This window comes from Camelus bactrianus, chromosome 7, assembly GCF_048773025.1.
Source record: "Camelus bactrianus isolate YW-2024 breed Bactrian camel chromosome 7, ASM4877302v1, whole genome shotgun sequence".
NCBI lineage: Eukaryota > Metazoa > Chordata > Mammalia > Artiodactyla > Camelidae > Camelus > Camelus bactrianus.
Window position 1 is genome coordinate 17,559,535 of NC_133545.1, and position 19,495 is coordinate 17,579,029.

Consider the following 19,495-nt stretch of genomic DNA (forward strand, 5'->3'; position numbering starts at 1 on the left):
AGTGACAAGCCCTGGGCCAGCGCTGCCCTCTGAAGCCTGCCGGTTCATTTTCACACAGGCTTGCAACTGCCCCTGCTCTCAGAGCCCCTGGGCCTGGTGCAAGCTGTGGGCAATTCCAAATGGAAAGGCAGCCTCGCGAAATGACCAAAGTGTCCCCAAGGAGGAAAAACAACAACAAATTCATTTACACTTATGCTCTAAAATGGATTTTAACTTGGGTCTCTAGCAGAGAAAGGAGGATGCATTAACCTTTAGTGACATCAAGATCCAGAAAATGAAAAATAATTTGGTAAACCACTGGCCCATCATGTAGCCTTATCCCTCAAGGTAATTAAATCCAGCTGAGATATTTAAGCTTAAAAACCACCCACTGCACATCCACTCTCTGTTCGTAGGAATTTGCATGGAGATTTTTAACCCAAACAGCTCACGTTCCAAGTATAAAACTCTACGAAAATGTTTGCTTTCAAAGCCACTAAAATTTTTCTTAAATATAGCTAAAGCAGTTAGCACAGTGCCTGGTACATACTAGGTGCATACTCAAATTATTTTTTAACAGAACCTACTTATTAGATGGATAGAGAATCCTTAGAAGCTGTTTCCAACAGGTTTCAATGCGGGATTTTCAGTAAAGCACTGCTTCCATCACAGAATCATTATTAACCACTTAGATGACCATGATTTCTGAATACTTGTCTTGATCCAAAATACAAGCACAATTACCATATTTACAATCAAGAGTTGTCTTAGAACTTCAAGGATTTGAAACCTTACCACAAATAGGATAGAGAATAGTCTCTTATTACAGTTTGAAAATACAGGGCTTTATTTCTTGGCTTTCACAAATTAGAAGTCTACTTATAAAGATCGAATTATGGGAACTGAGCAAGGTCATTGTCCTCCCTTACTCTACTAAGTGGTACTCAAACCAATTTGAAGAAAATAATTGTCATGCTGTATTTGACCTCCAGAACATCAGTTTAGAAACCTGATAACTTACCTTATGTGGTTTAAGTAGCTTATACCATAAAGCTTACACAGAAAGAAAACTTGGTGAGGCAGCAGTCAACCCAACCACCACTGATTAATTCTGTTGTATTGGAGGGTATGGTTTCTAGGCATTTTGTGATATTTAACCTTCACTAGAAATCATTAAATATCCATTTACATTTAGAAATGCTCATAATTACTGATAAAAATACAACCGAAGGGTTTTTTTAATGTATGGGAAGTGGTCATTTAATAAATTATGTTACTGTTTTCCAAATTTAATGACTACAGAGCACTTTTTAAATAACAGTGATGAAACATCAACAGGAATTCAAGAGATGCAGCTGGATTAAACTAGACAGCATCAGGTTCGTTCTTTGAGAAATAATCCAACAATTGTTGTGATATACAACACTGGAAAATGTCACAAATATATATTAAACTTACAGTACAAGACATAGGAGATGAAAGATCAGACAACACACAATGAAACAGTTCACTGGTAAATGCTGTCTACAGATCTACTCCCCGATCTAATACCATGAATTCATGTGCCAAATCACCTCTACTATGACCTCCTAGAATTCTCAGGTATCCCACATCATCTCTTAAAGGTAGACTGCTGCATAATGAGCCAACTGGATGTATCTGGAAGTTTTCTTACACGTATTTTCAAAAATAAATGGGTGGGGGGGCGTGGGGAATAGGTACTACTAACAGTGATTTTTTTTCACAGAACACCTATTATTAATTTAACAGAACATTAATGTTCTCACCAGAGTTAGAAACGGCTCACATAGGTAAGAAAAATCTGTTTTGGCATTGAAAACAATTATTTCTTTTAGGATTATGAAAATAAGCAAACATCCACAAAATGTTTTAACACATGATATTGAACATATATTTCACTATTAGAAACCTACCCATTTTAAAAAAACAGAAGTTCTGAAAAATATTTCCAAGCCCAAAAAATTAGGTTAAAGGTACAGTTAAAATGTACATAATCAAGAATTGTCTGGTATTTCAAAAAATTTTGCCTTCAGTTGAGATGAGTCTACAACAAAGGAAATCTTTCTCATTAGCAACTACAGTGCCCTTAAATTTTCTTTCCCAAATGTCTATTTCTCACCTGCATTTTAGTTTAAATTAGGAAATAATTATTTCATAGTTAACTGTCTTCTGCCAGTCTTACTCAAGCTGATTAGATAAAAAGATCTAGTCTTATGCTTTAATATGCACCAATGGAAATGTTTTAGAGGAACACCAAAGTTAGCCATTCTTAACAGCTGATTCATTGAAGAAATGCTGGGAAAGAAACTACTGACTTTTATCTTTTTTTTTTTTTAAATACTGAGGGAGGTGGCATACACAAAGATAAATGAAAACAGTAACTGTCTCTAAACAGAACTAAGGTTTAAGCCAAAAAAAAAGAAGAAAAACTTAAGTATAAACAAAAAACCCAACCCCAAAACTAAATCATCTGCTAGCTAATAAAAATGCTTATACTGGCAACAACATTCCTTAAAGAAAGCAAACGTGTTGCCAGTGTTGAGTCCAAAACAAATACTTCCGGACTCTGATAATTACTTGGTTCCAAAATATTCTATCACTTTTAATAGCTCAGTATGTCTCCCTTAAGGAAGTATTTTTTTTAGTAAGACAACGTAACTTTTCTGAAAATGCTACTTTGGCCCAATTTACAGATGCAGTACAAAGATACGCAATTAGGTTACTCCAGAGAACTGATACCTTCTCTTCCCATATGCATATAACAAGACACAAACTTTTTGAACAGTCTCAACTAAGAATCTCTGGGTATGAACAACAAAAGAAACATGCCTTGTAACCCAAGATTTACTTACTACCCAGGTCACCGGGCCCCTAAACCGTGGGAAGACAAACTCTGGTGTCCTCAGGCTCTGCTCCTCAGATAACCCTCCACCTATGATTCTCCACATTCAGGCAGATACAGGAAAATGGGTCGTGGAGTATGGCCATGTCCCAGGTCCCAGGCAAGACCCTGGGATGCGTCCCATCAAGTGAGGGTCCTTGGCTTCACACAGGAAAGAATTCAAGAGTGAGCCACAGTTGAATAAAAGTAGATTTATTCAGAGAGACGCACACCCCAAAGACCAAGTGTAGGCCATTTCAGAAGGCCAGAGAGGCCATGAGGCGTGGGGGTGGATGTTTAGTTTAAAGTAAAATTAGATACACACTCCTGGTCCATCTCAGGAGGCAGAGAGACCACAAGGTGTAGAGGTTCCTAATTTTTATAAGCTCAGTTATTTCATATGCTAACAAGTAGGAGGATTATTCCAACTACTTTGGGAAGGGGCAGGAATTCCCAGGAATTGGGCCACCGCCCACTTTTTGACCTTTTATGGTTGGCCTGAGAACTGTCATGGAACCTGTGGGAGTTACATTGTAACTGTATTACAATGAGCATATAATGAAGCTCGAGGTCTACTGGAAGTCAACTCTCCCGCCATCTTGGGCCTGAAGGCCTACTGGGAGTTGAATTTCCCACTAACTTGGTGCTGCTGTCATTCCCTTAATGGCTGTACCCTGCCCTTTACTTTCTGTCTCAAGGAGTCCCAGATGGGCCTAAGAAGTCTTGCTCTGAATGCAGTATCATTCATACCCATCTCAGCACATGCAGGGAAGATGATTATCACCAAGAATCCCAAATCACTCACCTACCAAACATTTCCATTTAGCTATTACATATGTCCCAAAGCAGAGGTTTTATTTTTTAATCAGACAGAAACTGGTAAAATAAACCAAATGGAGATAAAAACAGAATTTCATGTATTAGTTTGAAATTTGAACCGTATGAAACTGCTTTCATTTGTCAGAAATGATCGAAATACTGGCTGTTTCATATGGTTCAATCTAGTAGGTTTTAGGAGCAGGTCTGAAAGTTTCACTGCATCTAGGACATCACAGTGCTGTTTGCACAATGTCGTGCCTTTATAGAGCCCTATGTATTTAACTGCAAAGAGAAACTTGCAACAATTTTCCTTGCACAATATAGTATCAAATTATAAGTAGGCGATATCAAACCACAAGCATGTGACTTCAAAGGATTTTGTTCACAAAAATCCCAACTGTTAAAAATAAACTTGATAATATAAGTTTTAAACTTCCTTAGGTATAAACATCATCTGCTCACCTGTGTTTATAGCATGACATCAGCCACTAATCACACGGGACCTAACAAGTAGAAGATGGCTTAGACTGCTCTACACGCAAAAGTGGTTGGTCAGTGGGGAGAAAAAGAGTATGGGACACACAAGGGAGAATAAAGGGAATCTGTTCAAGGCTCAGGACTATCGTGGAGGTTTGGGGGAGTCTTAGGGGATCTAGAGGAAAAACAGTCCCTGATCCCAGCTTCTCTGGAGAAGACTGAGAGGTTTCCAGATCCTTAAGGTTCAGCCTCGCCTCTGACCCAAGGCCTCAGGCTATTGACAGTTTGGTACAAGGGGCAAACTTCCCAAGAAAGCTGCATCCCAGGGCAAGGCCGAGTGCCTAAAGCAAGAACACTCCCCCACCCCCTCTGCTTGTGGCCAATTCACAGTGATCAAATCAGGCCATCAAAAAAGGCCCATTCTTCAACTCAGTTCAGTAACATAATATTGATCAGACCCATTCAGGTGCCCCTTTTCCCTCAGGAAACCCGAGACCTATAATGCAGACTCAGCAGGCTCTCTCCACTAAAAACAGGATGTCTACCTCCATCCTCCCTTCATGACTGCCGGGGTTACTGCATGTTTTTATTTAATAAACCTTCATCAGCTCAAATGAAGGGTTGTTATTAGTTGAGCTAACAGCCAAATGATAATACTCTAGAGAGGTATCAGCACTCGTTGGCACATTAACCAAGAGAGGAGAAGGGCTGGGGTCAAGCATGTGTCAATGTAAATGAGGCAATATTAGGTACTAAAGGCTTAATGCAATGGACTGCCTGGGAGATAATGGAGTTTACAGGATAAAGCACATGAGATGAAGTTATTGATAAGTGAAGGAAGGGAGGGGTCCTGGAAAATAAAGTGCCGTCAAAGAAAACGTCTTTTACTTGTGAATTTCTAAGTATCTTCAAAGCTATCTTAGAAAACAAAGCTCAAAAGAAATCTACCGTGACTTCTACCTTGATGGAAGACCTCATTCTACAACTGCTGTGAAACAGACCTGTTCTAAAAGTGTACCATTCTATTGAATCATTCTTAAGCTTTCTTTGGGGTTTCCCCTTATTTTCAGTTTTTCGTAAACATCAGCGCATTCTAGCACATATAATTCCCATATTTAAAGCAGCAGTCTTTTCTTTTTTCCTTTTGTAAAGTATGGGCAACCAGGTTTTCTAAGATATTCCATCAGCCCAAGCCTCACAGAATAAAAGTATCTGCAAAATGAATTGTAAGAGCTTTCTATTTTTAGGGACCTTTAAATGTTGTCAAAAAACTGAAGTCCCATCCTAATTTTACATTTTTTTTTTAAAAAAAGGTGAGGCCCAGAAATGTATTTTTTTCTTAACCTTTTTGTAAATTTCCCAATTACAAAAGTAATAATACATGCTCAATCAAGAAACTTGAAAAACACAGAAAATCATAGGGAAAAAACAATCCCTATTTTTACTAATTAGATAAAATACATTTTAATCTGACTCCTTCCAATCATTTTCCCACACACAATTTTTACAAAAATACTGTTAATTTTAAATATGCTTTTTCCATTTGGAAGTATAATGGGAACATCCGCCCATCACTAAACATATGACTAAGTGTTTTCATATGAGTCCATAATATGAATAGTCCACAAATTTCTGAAACCAACTCCCTATACTGAGGTAATTGCTAATTTTTAACTTCCATAAATCTGACTGTGATAATTACCCTTGTATATATATTTTTGAACACTTCACACTTAAAATTCTTAATTCTTTCCTTAATGTGTAACAGCCAAGAAGAATTCCAAGACCAAAGTTATGCAGATATTTAGGGCTTCTGATGCTTAATGCCAAATTAAGAGCCTTATTTTGTTCTAAATGGACTTATAAGAGGTCTGTTCACAATGACTTTCCTGATAAAATTGAACTATACTTAATACCTTATGAGAAAGATAAGAATTGTGATTGCTTACAGGAAAGCTCATGAATAAATCCTTCTTTGTTCCTAAATCTTATGATCCCTTAATTCCCAGTTCCCATCAGTACTCCATAAAGAGGGCATTAAAACTTAGGTTTCTCCTCTAAAACACAAGAGATCACTAGGTGCGATATTCTTAGTTTACAAGTGTCCCCAAATCACTTACCTTTACCATCTTATATGTTATTTGGGGACAAGAAAGTTATACAACACTCTCCTCCTAAGAGTTGGCAAAGGAGGTCTCTGACAATCACTGCAGGTTCGCAGTTAAATCAAGACAATTTCACCCACATTCTGCAAGAGCCCCAAATCCACTAGAAATGCTCAGGACTTCTATGCTCTTTACTAACATGAACTATTAAAATCCTACAAAAGAACATGAGAGGAATATGGCTTTTCATTTTAAAAGCTAGGCAACCACAAGTAATTAGTACTGGGATGAATTACCACAGAAAACAGACCTCTTTAGCACATGTCTCCTATTTTGTCAAAGCCAAACAGAAACTATGGATCAGCACCCTCAGACCACCATGAGGCTGAGAAAGGGCCTCCCAGCAACAACAGGCATTGTCATCTGCTGCAATTTACACCTAGACAGGGTCCCCACCTCGCTGCAGACTGACCAATCAAAATCCTGTTCAAACAAGTCCGTATGCTGCAGCCAAACACATGACGGATGATGTCAGGAAACGACTTGTGTATTATTCTTGACTGAGATCATTTCTCCTACAGACTCAAGTGTGTAAATGTAGGTGCCTGTGCACACACAGTCCATCTGAACTGAAACCTGTAGGCATTAGTGACAGTAGCACTACGAGAGAAACGCTGCTCAAGGAAACAAGCCCCAGACCACCGCTGTTTCCTTCCACCTGGTGCCATGTGACAGTGATGAACCGACGCCGCTGTCCACCTACATATTGCCTTCTGTTTCACAAAGCACCTCCCCCATCCAAAATTTCATTTTTATTCTCACAACCATCCTATCATGTAGACAGAGTAAGTATCCATATAGCCACTCTATACAAAAGGATACTGAAAAAAGAGAAAGTGATGCATTTGCCTAAACTCACAGAATTGGTGAGTAGGTGGGTCAGGATTAGAATTAAGAACGTCTGGCTTTTCAACCCATTTTGTTTGTGCTAGACTATGCTGTACCTAGTCATCACTTATCAAGAAATAAATTCGTGCCTCAATTTCAATCCATTACATCTCAGCAGTAAGTCAGATAAAAACACAGTGAAGATGCAGAAATCAGAGCACCAAGACTGAGGGTGCTGAAGAGTTCCAAGTCAGCCCAAACCCCGAGAGCATCTAATTTAACCATTAAACAAAACTCATATTGATCAAACAGTCAGGCTATAAAATCAGAATAAGAGCCAGATACTCACCAGCTCTATCCAAAACCTGCAATAGATGACAGCAACAAAGCAACTTTAGTCAAACTACAACATTTCTACATAAATGTGACTATCACCATGTGACAATAGTTGGTTTCCAACCACTACTTAAGAGCTGGTGTTAAATGAAGCCAAGGAAAAAAATATAAAAAATAATATTTATTTCCTTTATACTGTAATGCTCCTTTTCATGGATACCGTCTACTTATGACATGATACTAGTTTTCCATTTACAATAGTAATACAAAATTTACCTTTTTATGTTTATATGTATATATATATAAATGAAACCAAGGACAATTCATTTTGATCTATTGCATAGCACAGGCTATACCCTACATCAAGGGTTCCAAATTTGTCTCAACAAGAGAATCAGCTGGATAATGCCAAAAATTACTGAAGCTGGTGTCCCACCCCCAGAGATTTCAGTGTAATCAGTTTAGGGTGTGACCTGGGCTTTACAATACTTGAAGGATTCCCCAATAGGCAGTTTGGGAATCACTGCCCTACAGCCAAGTGAGCCAGCTGAAAATTCCTGAACCTTATGAGGTTTAGTGCATTAAAGGAGAATTTCTGTTGGCTTTAAAATAAAAGAGGCAAATGAAGAGCAGATAAAAAAAGCCAACTAAAAGAGAAGAAAAGCTACTGCAATAACCCAGTGCCTATCAAACAGTGTGGCTTTTAAAAACCCCAGCCTTCAAAAACAAATTAAAAGGGTACTGAGCAGCAAGAAGAATAGTTACTACAAAGCCCTGTACCCTCTTACTCTCTAGGAGAAAAATAATGCTACCACACTAAAGCTATTTACTTAATCTGAGACACATAAACTGAGGTTACTCATTTTCCAACTTTATCTTCAGCTTCTCCTTAATCTTTTTGCCAAGAAAATCAGATGTAGGTGTCCAAGGGAATGCAGGGGTCCAAAACTCAGCAAGAAGCAGCTACAGCTGACCACCCTATTTCAATAGCAAACACTACCCCACTCCCACCCCCAGTATTCCTGGAACCCCTTTCTTGTTGAACTGATCGTGATATGAGACGCTTTATTTTTTCATCATCTCTCCCTTCCTACTAGCATGTAAGCTCCTTCAAGGTTAAGGCCAGCTTCACATATACACATACTATAAACGCAAGTAATCAACAACAGCACTGTCACATTCATTTGTCCATCTATCAGAATGTGTGCCAGACTCTTTCCTGATAAATTATTAGTACAGAATGGGCATCAGTCTTTCAAATCAATCTTCTACACTAGGAACAGATGGGCTTTACTGGTGGCTGTTTCATTATTAATCAACTGATATATTTTTATCATGTTGTAGAGAAATCCATATGGAACACTGAAATATTTTTGCAGTCACTGAACCTCTTTCAGCTTAGGTCCCACAAGTTCACTAGATTGTTCCAGCTTCTGATATTTATGGTGCTTTTACCTCAATACCATTCCCAGAGTCATGATGAGAAAAAAAAAGAGTCCTGTGAGATCTCAGAAACTTTCAAGCCAGATGAAAGGGATACACATTTTTGGCCCCTTTTTTCTCACTTGTACACGAATCATTTCATAGTAGATGCTATCTCTTCCCTGCCCATTCATAACACAAGAAACGAGGATCAGTCTACTTGCTAATGACACAGTTTTACTGGTACCAAGAGGCGCAACCTCATTGGTCCACCGGTCCTGCCACCCAAGCATTGACAGAAAGACACTGTAACATCAACTAGTCAAATACTAAAATCAACATTTTTGATAAGCACCCTCCAACAGTGAACTGGCTTATATCGAATTACAATACCCAACAGATTAACACATCGACTTACCTAAGACTAGATTTTGCAACAAACTGATCTTGGACAGTTGACCAACAAATCACATTGTTTATAATTAGACAGTCAGTGGGTACCCAGTGAACACATACTTGATGTAGCCTGAAGAGGTGACTGATGACACAGAGTCTGAAATCTGTTCATGCCAAATCCCCAAAATATGGCATAGAACTTTGGGGTCTTGATAACCCATCTGAGTATGTGTTAGAGCAAATTAAACTTGTTTTCTGAGAAAAATCCTATCACTGCCTGCAGGAATTCCCTGACTGTATAAAATGTGGAGTAGTCTTCCATTCAGGCATATGTTCATGTTGGGCAAGAAGGAATCAAAAATGCCTATCCTATGCTTCAACTCCTTCATCAGCTAAAAACAAGTCCACTTCAGACCGAGTTTTGAGAGTCTAACATGGGAGAATCACCATATCCTTTCTTACAGTATCAATAAAAATCATCAATTATAAATCACATTTCTAAGGTCTTACTACGTACACTGTGCATACTTTACAAGCATAGCTTAATATGTCATTTAATCCCTCCAACAACGATTATTCTCAATACCAAATCTCAGAAAAAGTCTCAATAATTAGCCCCAAGTCATCCAGCTAGTCAAAGCCAAAGCTGGGATTAAAGCACAGGTCCACCTGAGCCACACTAAGCTGATCTTCATAACCTTGAATGTTGTCCAACAACTGCAAAGGATCTGGTCGACTAAAAATATGCCAAATATACTTATTTTTATTATAGGATCTTAGAAAATTGTGCAATTAAATAGCTATTTTACTTCTTTATCCCTGACGAGGCCACATTTTCGTAGGGTAAGTGAAATAATTCCACCGTACCATTCTCTCAGCAAAGCACTCTGGGATACTCTGGGAAGAAGGAAGCTAACATAAATATGTTGTTCTTATAATTACCATAATAATCCTTAACTACACAGCTAAGGATTCTTTTTTAAAAGGTGTATAAAAAGAAAAGACAAAATGATCGACAGACACAAAATCTCTACAATCTCAGGAAGACTTAGAAATGAAAAAATGCTTTCAGTCACAAGCCTTGTGACTGTCAGCTGAAGTGCTTCAAAACTCCTCACTGGCATGGTTTTCACAGATTGAATGCAATTATGAATTGACTTCTATGGGTTGATAAATCAGAACTTGGGTAAGTGGTTTTCAAAGCTCATCTGTGCAATTTCAGGTTGATGCAGACTTCCACGCAAACTCGCCTTAAAAAAAGTTCATAAAAATATTAACTATCATGAAATACCTTCCTGGTTAGCTCGTGCCACTGGGAAGCAGCAGCTATTCTTATATTAATAATTCTTCCCAGAATTAATCAGTCATTGTATATTAGAATCAGCAGCTGGAGTGTTTTGAGTGATAATGAAACCTGTAACAAGGCATCTTCAGCCGTCTTTTCAAGACAATAAGGGAATTAAAATTTCAATTTAAATGCAGAGGTTTGAAACACGCTTCACTGGCAAAATTACTTCAATTAATGTGAGTGGAATACAAAGGACAGACTGCAGAAATGTGATGCAGCAACCAGAAATTATGTCATTAATGTGCTTGCATCAACCCAGCACAATGACTGCAAAGGTCTAATTTAAACCATACATATCACAAAGCTACAGGCTACAATATTAATCAAGTCTCTGATTTCAATGTGACGGATACAGGCTTCTTGTTGGATCACTTTTAGCTTCTCGTAAGCCAACAGCAGCTGTTTACCTTGAAGAAGGAAACAAAAGGCCAGGCCTATTTGCAGACAGTCCCTGTCATGACAATTTAATTATTTTATGCAATACTCAGGTAATCATATCAAAAGAAATAAAAATCCCATCGAGAAGCCAAGTCTACAGCTAGCAGCCCAGTCCGATGGTGAAGCAGCAATTGCAGGAGCTGACAAGAGCCACGGGTCACCACTGATTTATTTACTCTGGTTTTATTAACCTAAGTAGGGATTAAATTACTGGGCACCTGCACCTGCCTTAAAATGGAAATGCAAAATCTTCTGATAAACAAATCCAAGGAAATCAGAGGGTTTTGAAAGACTACATTGTTCTGTCTTCACTTTCCTCTGATGTCTTTTAGCGAAGATTTCCATTTGGACCCTTGAGATGCCTTAAGTAGATTTTACTTCTAAGAGCACATAACCATGAGGAAAGGAAATGTGATTATTTTCTCATATGAAGTCCAATGAAAGTGCAATTACAGACCTTACTATTCACTCATACGAAAGGCCAAACTGAAGAATACTTCTGACCTTTTGAGCACACCTTGAAATCTTTATTGTATATTGGGATATGCTAAACACCCCCCCCAGGTCATGCAAAGCAATTACCTCATCTAGAAACTGGGGAGGATATCAGAAACCTACCCTCTCACAGGGTTGTTGTGAGAAGTAAATGTCTTAACAAATGTAACATACTTAAAATGGAACCAGCACACAGTGAGGGATTAATACATATTAGCCATTATTATAATTATGGTTTTTGTTGTTCATTTAAATACTGCAGAAAGGAAAGGTTAGAAACTACAGAACCTTGCCATTAAAAAACAAAACAAAAAACCCAAATCAGAGATGAGAAACCAGACCAGAGCTCCAAAGAGGAAATGCCCTTGTCTCTGTTTAGTGAAGTTAAAGTCTTCTACATGGTTACCAATTGGGCTAATAATCACCTGTGAATGCTGACTGTATGCAGCGCACTATGTACTACTAAGCACAAAATAGACAGAAATAGGTAAGATACAGCCCCTGCCCTCAACGACCTACCGTATTAACAAAAACAATTACATTTCAATGAGATACACACAGCGTATGGAAACAAAGAAAAGCATCTGATCACATTCAGCAGTCTTACCACAAAATATGTAACAATTCTTTAAAAAGAAAGAGAGAGAAAAGCATCTAATTACCCAGGATATTCAGAAACCTGATGAAATGGGAGACAAGTCTTAAAGAATAAATCATCATTTTCCAAGCAGGCAGCATTAGAATTAGGTTCAGGGAAATTTATAATTTATAAAATAGAGAAAACTCTATCACATCCCTATATATCAGCGACTAATAACTAGAAATTATAATAAAAAGCCACTGTTTTTAAAAGCAACAAGAAATATGATAGCCAGAAATAAAACATACATAAATATCTCTAAGGAACACATTACTAAGGCATCATTATAAAAGACATAAATGAAGACGTCAATGAAAAGACATATCTTGTTCACAGAGCTGATACCAAAGTTCATATGGAAGAGTAAAAGGCCAAGAATAGCACAGCAATTCTGAATAGCAAAGTGACAGAACATCTTTACCTGCTATCAAGACATATTACAAAATTATAGTAATTAAAACAGCATGGTTTTGGTGCAGATACAGACAAGACCAATTGGACAAAAATAAAGAGCTCAGAAACAAACCCATGCATATGTGGAAACTTGGTATGTGACTAAGGGGAAATTATAAATCTGTAGGAAATGAATTCAATAAATGGTCTGAGTCAAGTGGCTATTTATAAAGATGATTAAATTAGATCCATAGTTCATATCATATATGAAAATAGATTTTAAATAAAGAAAATTATATAGGAGATTCTCTTATATGACAATGATTTAGGGAAAAGTTTCTCAAAATAAAAATCACAAAACAAAGAAAAAAAGAATGAAAAGCATTACTGCATTAAATTGTAAAACTTTTTAACAAAAGACACCATAATGACAAGGGTCTACTTTATAGCGCAGGGAACTATATTCAATGTCTTGTAATAACTTACAAGAGTCTGGATAATGAAAGCACAACCATTCGAAACCTATGGGACACAGCAAAGGCAATGCTAATAGGGAAGTTTATAGCGATACAGGCCTTCCTCAAAAAAGAAGAACAATCTCAAATAAACAATTTAACCCACCACCTGAATGAATTAGAAAAAGAAGAACAAAAAGCCCCAAAAAGCAGCAGAAGGAAGGAAATAATAAAGATCAGAGAGGAATTAAATACAATAGAGATTAACAAGACCATAGAAAAAAATCAACCAAACCAAAAGCTGGTTTTTTGAAAAAGTAAATAAAATCGACAAACCTCTGGCCAAACTCACAAAGAAGAAAAAAGAGAGAGCACAAATTAGCAAAATAAGAAAGGAAAATGGAGAAATTACAACAAACAAAATAGAAATACAGAATATCATACGAGAATATTATGACAAACTATATGGAACCAAACTGGATAACCTAGAAGAGATGGACAAGTTTCTGGAAACATACTGTCCACCAAAACTGAATCAAGAAGAATCTGAACACTTGAACAACCCGATCACTAGAAAGGAAATAGAAATAGCAATTAAAAACCTCCCTACAAATAAAAGTCCAGGACCGGACGGCTTCACCGGGGAATTCTACCAAACATACGAAGAACTCATACCAGTCCTTCTCAAACTCTTCCAGACGATTGAAAAGGAGGGAATACTCCCAAACTCATTCTATGAAGCCACCATCACCCTGATACCAAAACCAGGCAAAGACACTACAAAAAAAGAGAATTATAGGCCAATATCACTGATGAACATAGACGCCAAAATCCTCACCAAAATTTTAGCAAATAGAATCCAACAACACATAAAAAAGATTATACATCATGACCAAGTGGGGTTCATCCCAGGGACACAAGGCTGGTTCAACATACGCAAATCAATCAGTGTAATACATCACATCAACAAGAGAAAGGACAAAAACCACATGATCATCTCAATCGATGCAGAAAAAGCATTTGATAAAATTCAACACCCATTTATGATAAAAACTCTCGCCAAAGTGGGTATAGAGGGAACATATCTCAACATCATAAAAGCTATATATGACAAACCTACAGCCAGCATAGTACTCAACGGTGAAAAACTCAAAAGCTTCCCACTAAAATCTGGGACAAGACAAGGATGCCCACTATCACCACTCCTATTCAACATAGTCCTGGAAGTCCTAGCCACAGCAGTCAGGCAAGAGAAAGAAATAAAAGGGATCCAAATTGGAAAAGAAGAGGTAAAAGTGTCATTATATGCTGATGACATGTTACTATATATAGAAAACCCTAAAAGGTCCACACAAAAGCTACTAGAGCTGATTGAAGAATTCAGCAAGGTAGCAGGTTACAAAATTAACATTCAAAAATCAGTTGCATTTCTTTACACTAACGATAAATCAACAGAAGAAGAAAGTAAAGAAACAATCCCCTTTAAAATAGCACCCAAAGTAATAAAATCTCTGGGAATAAATCTAACCAAGGAGGTGAAAGAATTATACACAGAAAACTATAAACCATTGAGGAAGGAAATTAAAGAAGACTTTAAAAAGTGGAAAGATATTCCATGCTCTTGGATTGGAAGAATCAATATTGTTAAAATGGTCACACTGCCCAAGGCAATCTACAGATTTAATGCAATCCCTATCCAATTACCCAGGACATATTTCACAGAACTAGAACAAATCATAATAAAATTCATATGGAACCATCAAAGACCTAGAATTGCCAAAGCATTACTGAAGAGAAAGAAAGAGGCTGGAGGAATAACTCTCCCAGACTTCAGACAATACTACAGAGCTACAGTCATCAAGACAGCATGGTATTGGTACCAAAACAGACATATAGACCAATGGAACAGAATAGAGAGCCCAGAAATGAACCCACAAACTTTTGGTCAACTCATCTTCGACAAAGGAGGCAAGAATATACATTGGAATAAAGACAGTCTCTTCAGCAAATGGTGTTGGGAAAACTGGACAGCAGCATGTAAAACAATCAAGCTAGAACACTCCCTTACACCATATACAAAAATCAACTCAAAATGGATTAAAGACTTAAACATAAGACAAGATACAATAAACCTCCTAGAGGAAAACATAGGCAAAACATTATCTGACATACATCTCAAAAATTTTCTCCTAGAAGAAATAAAAGCAAGAATAAACAAATGGGACCTAATGAAACTTACAAGCTTCTGCACAGCAAAGGAAACCAGAAGTAAAACAAGAAGAAAACCTACGGAATGGGAGAAAAGTTTTGCAAGTGAAACCGACAAAGGCTTGATCTCCAGAATATATAAGCAGCTCATACGACTCAATAAGAAAAAAATAAACAACCCAATCCAAAAATGGGCAGAAGACCTAAACAAGCAATTCTCCAAGGAAGACATACAAATGATCAAAAAGCACATGAAAAAATGCTCAATATCACTAATTATCAGAGAAATGCAAATCAAAACTACAATGAGGTATCACCTCACACCAGTCAGAATGGCCGTCATTCAAAAATCCACAAATGACAAATGCTGGAGAGGCTGTGGAGAAAGGGGAACCCTCCTACACTGCTGGTGGGAATGCAGTTTGGTGCAGCCACTATGGAAAACAGTGTGGAGATTCCTCAAAAGACTAGGAACAGACTTACCATATGACCCAGGAATCCCACCCCTGGGCTTGTATCCAGAAGGAAATCTACTTCAGGATGACACCTGCACCCCAATGTTCATAGCAGCACTATTTACAATAGCCAAAACATGGAAACAGCCTAAATGTCCATCAACAGGTGACTGGATAAAGAAGAGGTGGTATATTTATACAATGGAATACTACTCAGCCATAAAAACCGACAACATAATGCCATTTGCAGCAACATGGATGCTCCTGGAGAATGTCATTCTAAGTGAAGTAAGCCAGAAAGAGAAAGAAAAATACCATATGAGATCGCTCATATGTGGACTCTAAAAAACAAAAACAAAAACAAACAAACAAAAACAAAGCGTAAATAAAGGACAGAAATAGACTCACAGACAGAGAATACAGACTTGTGGTTACCAGGGGGGTGGAGGGTGGGAAGGGATAGACTGGGATTTCAAAATTGTAGAATAGACTACACTGTATAGCACAGGGAAATATACACAAAATGTTATGGTAACTCACAGAGAAAAAAATGTGACAATGAGTGTGTATAAGTCCATGAATAACTGAAAAATTGTGCTGAACACTGGAATTTGACACAACATTGTAAAATGATTATAAATCAATAAAATATGTTTAAAAAAAGAGTCTGAAAAAGTATATATATGTATATGTATAACTGAATCCCTATGCTGTACACCTGAAACTAACACAACAGTGTAAATCAACTATATCTCAAATTTTTTTTTAATTTTTAAAATTCAAAAAAGACAGCATAAATGAAAAGACATACCACTAACTGGAAAAAGGTATTTATAATCCATCTAACAGATAAAGGCTTAGTATCCAGAATACATAAAGAACTACAAACAGAAAAAAAGATACATTTCTGGGAAATCTCTCTCTCACACTCACTCTTATCTGGAGGTGACTGGTCTTCCTTCCTAGGCAACCCCCCAGAACCCCCACTTCCCTCAACTAACATAGTTTTAGTTAGAACTGACAATCCTAGTACCCAAGCTGGCCCAATCTAGATCCTATTCTCATATTTTTCAATTAGAAGAAAAGGATAATTTTCCTCTGCAAAGCTGGAAAGATGCAAGATACAGCTTACAACCCTTCTTTTCCCCTTTTCCCCACTCAACCCCACCCACATGCAGAAGTAGCAGTCTACAGTAAAACAATGAAGAAAACCTGCATGAAGAACATACAGATGTTCCACATATGCCCCTGTCCTTTTAGCAGAATGGTCACCTGAATAAAGCAATTCTTCTACCTAAGCTAGCTAGAACTGAATTTCTGTAACTTACCACCAAGAATTTAAACAAGTATTCAATGAGGTCCTTAAGAAAATAAGTCAAAAAAAAAAACAAGAACAGTATTCATTATTGATTAGCTCTTAAATGAGCCCTTAAGTAATAAAGGCTAATTCTAAAATCTGAAATCCTAAAATGAACATAATTAACATGGAAATAAATTCTAACAACCTATTTTTAATATACGGCACTTACTTAAAAGCAGGCCCACTACAAAAAAATCATGATTCAAATAAATGCGTATACGCTACACATATAATATATATATAAGCTTATCTACTCTAATTGCTGAATCTTCATAATTTAGCACCTACATGCCTTCCTAACACATAAACCAACAGTAAAGCTAAGAGGTGACTAATTTTTTTGTCAGACATTCTAGTCATTAAGGAAGATGCCACAACAAAGATACTGAAAATAACCAACTATTTTGCTGCTCCGAAGAACAGATCATTATTAATCTCCTTCCACTGTGGAAACTGACTATTCACTATCACATAACCAGGTTTTAACAGATGATGAAGTACGATGACACATCTCCCCTCCTAGTTACCAAATTTCCTTAAAAGCTTCTTACGGCAGACTTAGAGCAAAATCATTCTTGAAAGTCAGAATAAATTAGAACCACTTAGAGGACCTAACCTGTTTTTCTCCCATTAATTCCTCTCCGGGTTTTTTTTCCCTGTGTTACAGCTAATCTAATTTGTTGAAACAAAGATGAGGGACGTTCACCTATTGCGGAAAAGAAAATCCAAATCCAGTCCATTTGCTACCAAGAGTTTCCGTGGTCCCCAGTCAACTCCGAGAAGGGAGTGGAAGAGTTTGTGTGCAAAGAGGTAGCAGACACAGCAGGCCTCTCTAAGAGAGCCACAGGCCCTGGGAAAGTTAGGGTTTTTAGGGAGCAAGATGTGTATTTTTACTTTTTATTCATCTTCTTGACACTCAGCCACATGCACCACCAGCTGCAACCATCTCTGAATTTTCATTTCTAATTCACGAAGTACCAGAATGGACTAAGACAGAGACTGAAGGCTAGGCTATGGAGTACTCCTGCCTGACAAAGTTACTTCCAGAATTATTCCCCCAAAATTATTTTCTTTCTTATCAATTTAAAGGAAAAAACAAAGCCCTAATGTTAAAATTCCTTCCAAAGAATTTGTAGAACATCGAGTTTATAAATCTCCTAAAGTTCTCTCTTGTGCAGATTTCATTCTTCAAAATGGGATTCACTATCTTCCTCTGAAGCTTAAAAAAAAAAAAAAAAAACCTCCCATTATCATTCCATCATGACTTAAGTACCTTCACCATTACACTTCTTGCCAATGTTCTAAAGGCAGACAATATGTAAATAATAATCTCCTACCATTTGAAACACTGAAATTAGGAGGAGAACCAGCCAGGCCTCACCTGCAAGGGCTCCTGAACCCCAAGAGGGCAATTTGTAATGTGCTTCATGAATTACAAAATTCAGAGAACAAAAGAAGGCTCTTCTGTCTTAGCAGAAATGCCCACGAGCGCATGCTGTGCTCTTACCAGCATGTCGGTGGCACTGAGATAGTGCTTGCTGGCCATGCACTGTTCCAGCTTCTGAGGCACTTGCTTGATGTTCTCAATTTCATCCAGCAGGTTCAGGACATGCTTATGTTCAATCCCTTCAATCCACAATTTCCGAAGCTCATCTCGTTTGCAGTGCAACAGCATCTTGCATGAAAGCAGATTCTCTTTCACCTACAATGTAACACAGTTACAATCCTGGGTCAGTCCCAAATCTCACCAGCCTAAACCCATCATCTGTTTGGATGCTTCACTGGTACTGCTGTAAGGATCAGTTCCTAGTTCCCACTCACTCCCTTTCATTGGTCTGCCTGCAAAATTCTAATCCTGGTTCTGACAGACTCACCTAAGTACGTCACCATTTCTGTGTCTGTATTTTCTCTCTGGTCCCACCTTTGAGTTTGTCTAGATAAAACTACTCACAATATAAAGCACTTTGAAAAGAAGAAATTCCACCCTGATGTTAATACCTCTAAAAGGGAATGACTGATATCCCCATTCTTCCTGGCATATTTCCTATTCAGCTGACAGGTCACTGGGTCTATCCTTTGAGATCTGTAACTTCAGCTCAAGTTTACAACCAAGGAACTGGGCCTTCATTTCACCTGACCAAAATGAAGACAAGCCCAGTTTCCAGAAGAGAGAAGATACATTCAGAGATCATCCCCAAATCAAGAGAATTAGGACACACCAAAAAATTTGTCATGTATTTTGCTTTTTAAATAGTGAATAAGACAACTGCAGGCATTCTCACAGATCTGCAGTTTGGTGACCAGCATAGGTACAGCTTGAAAAACCAGAAGGAGAGGGTAGTCATAACGTACATGATAAGAACATTTTCTTTATCCACC

General features: G+C 37.6%; 1 protein-coding gene across 5 annotated transcripts in view; it reads right to left on the reverse strand.

Annotated features, from left to right (window-relative positions):
- Nucleotides 1–19,495, reverse strand: part of EXOC4 (exocyst complex component 4) — a 698,015-nt gene that overhangs the window by 647,414 nt on the left and 31,106 nt on the right. For all 5 annotated transcript variants that reach the window (XM_010947518.3, XM_074367038.1, XM_074367039.1 and 2 more), the window contains exon 3: nucleotides 18,624–18,818. In XM_010947518.3, the coding sequence (XP_010945820.1) occupies nucleotides 18,624–18,818 (195 nt within the window). The remainder of the gene's footprint in view (nucleotides 1–18,623; nucleotides 18,819–19,495) is intronic.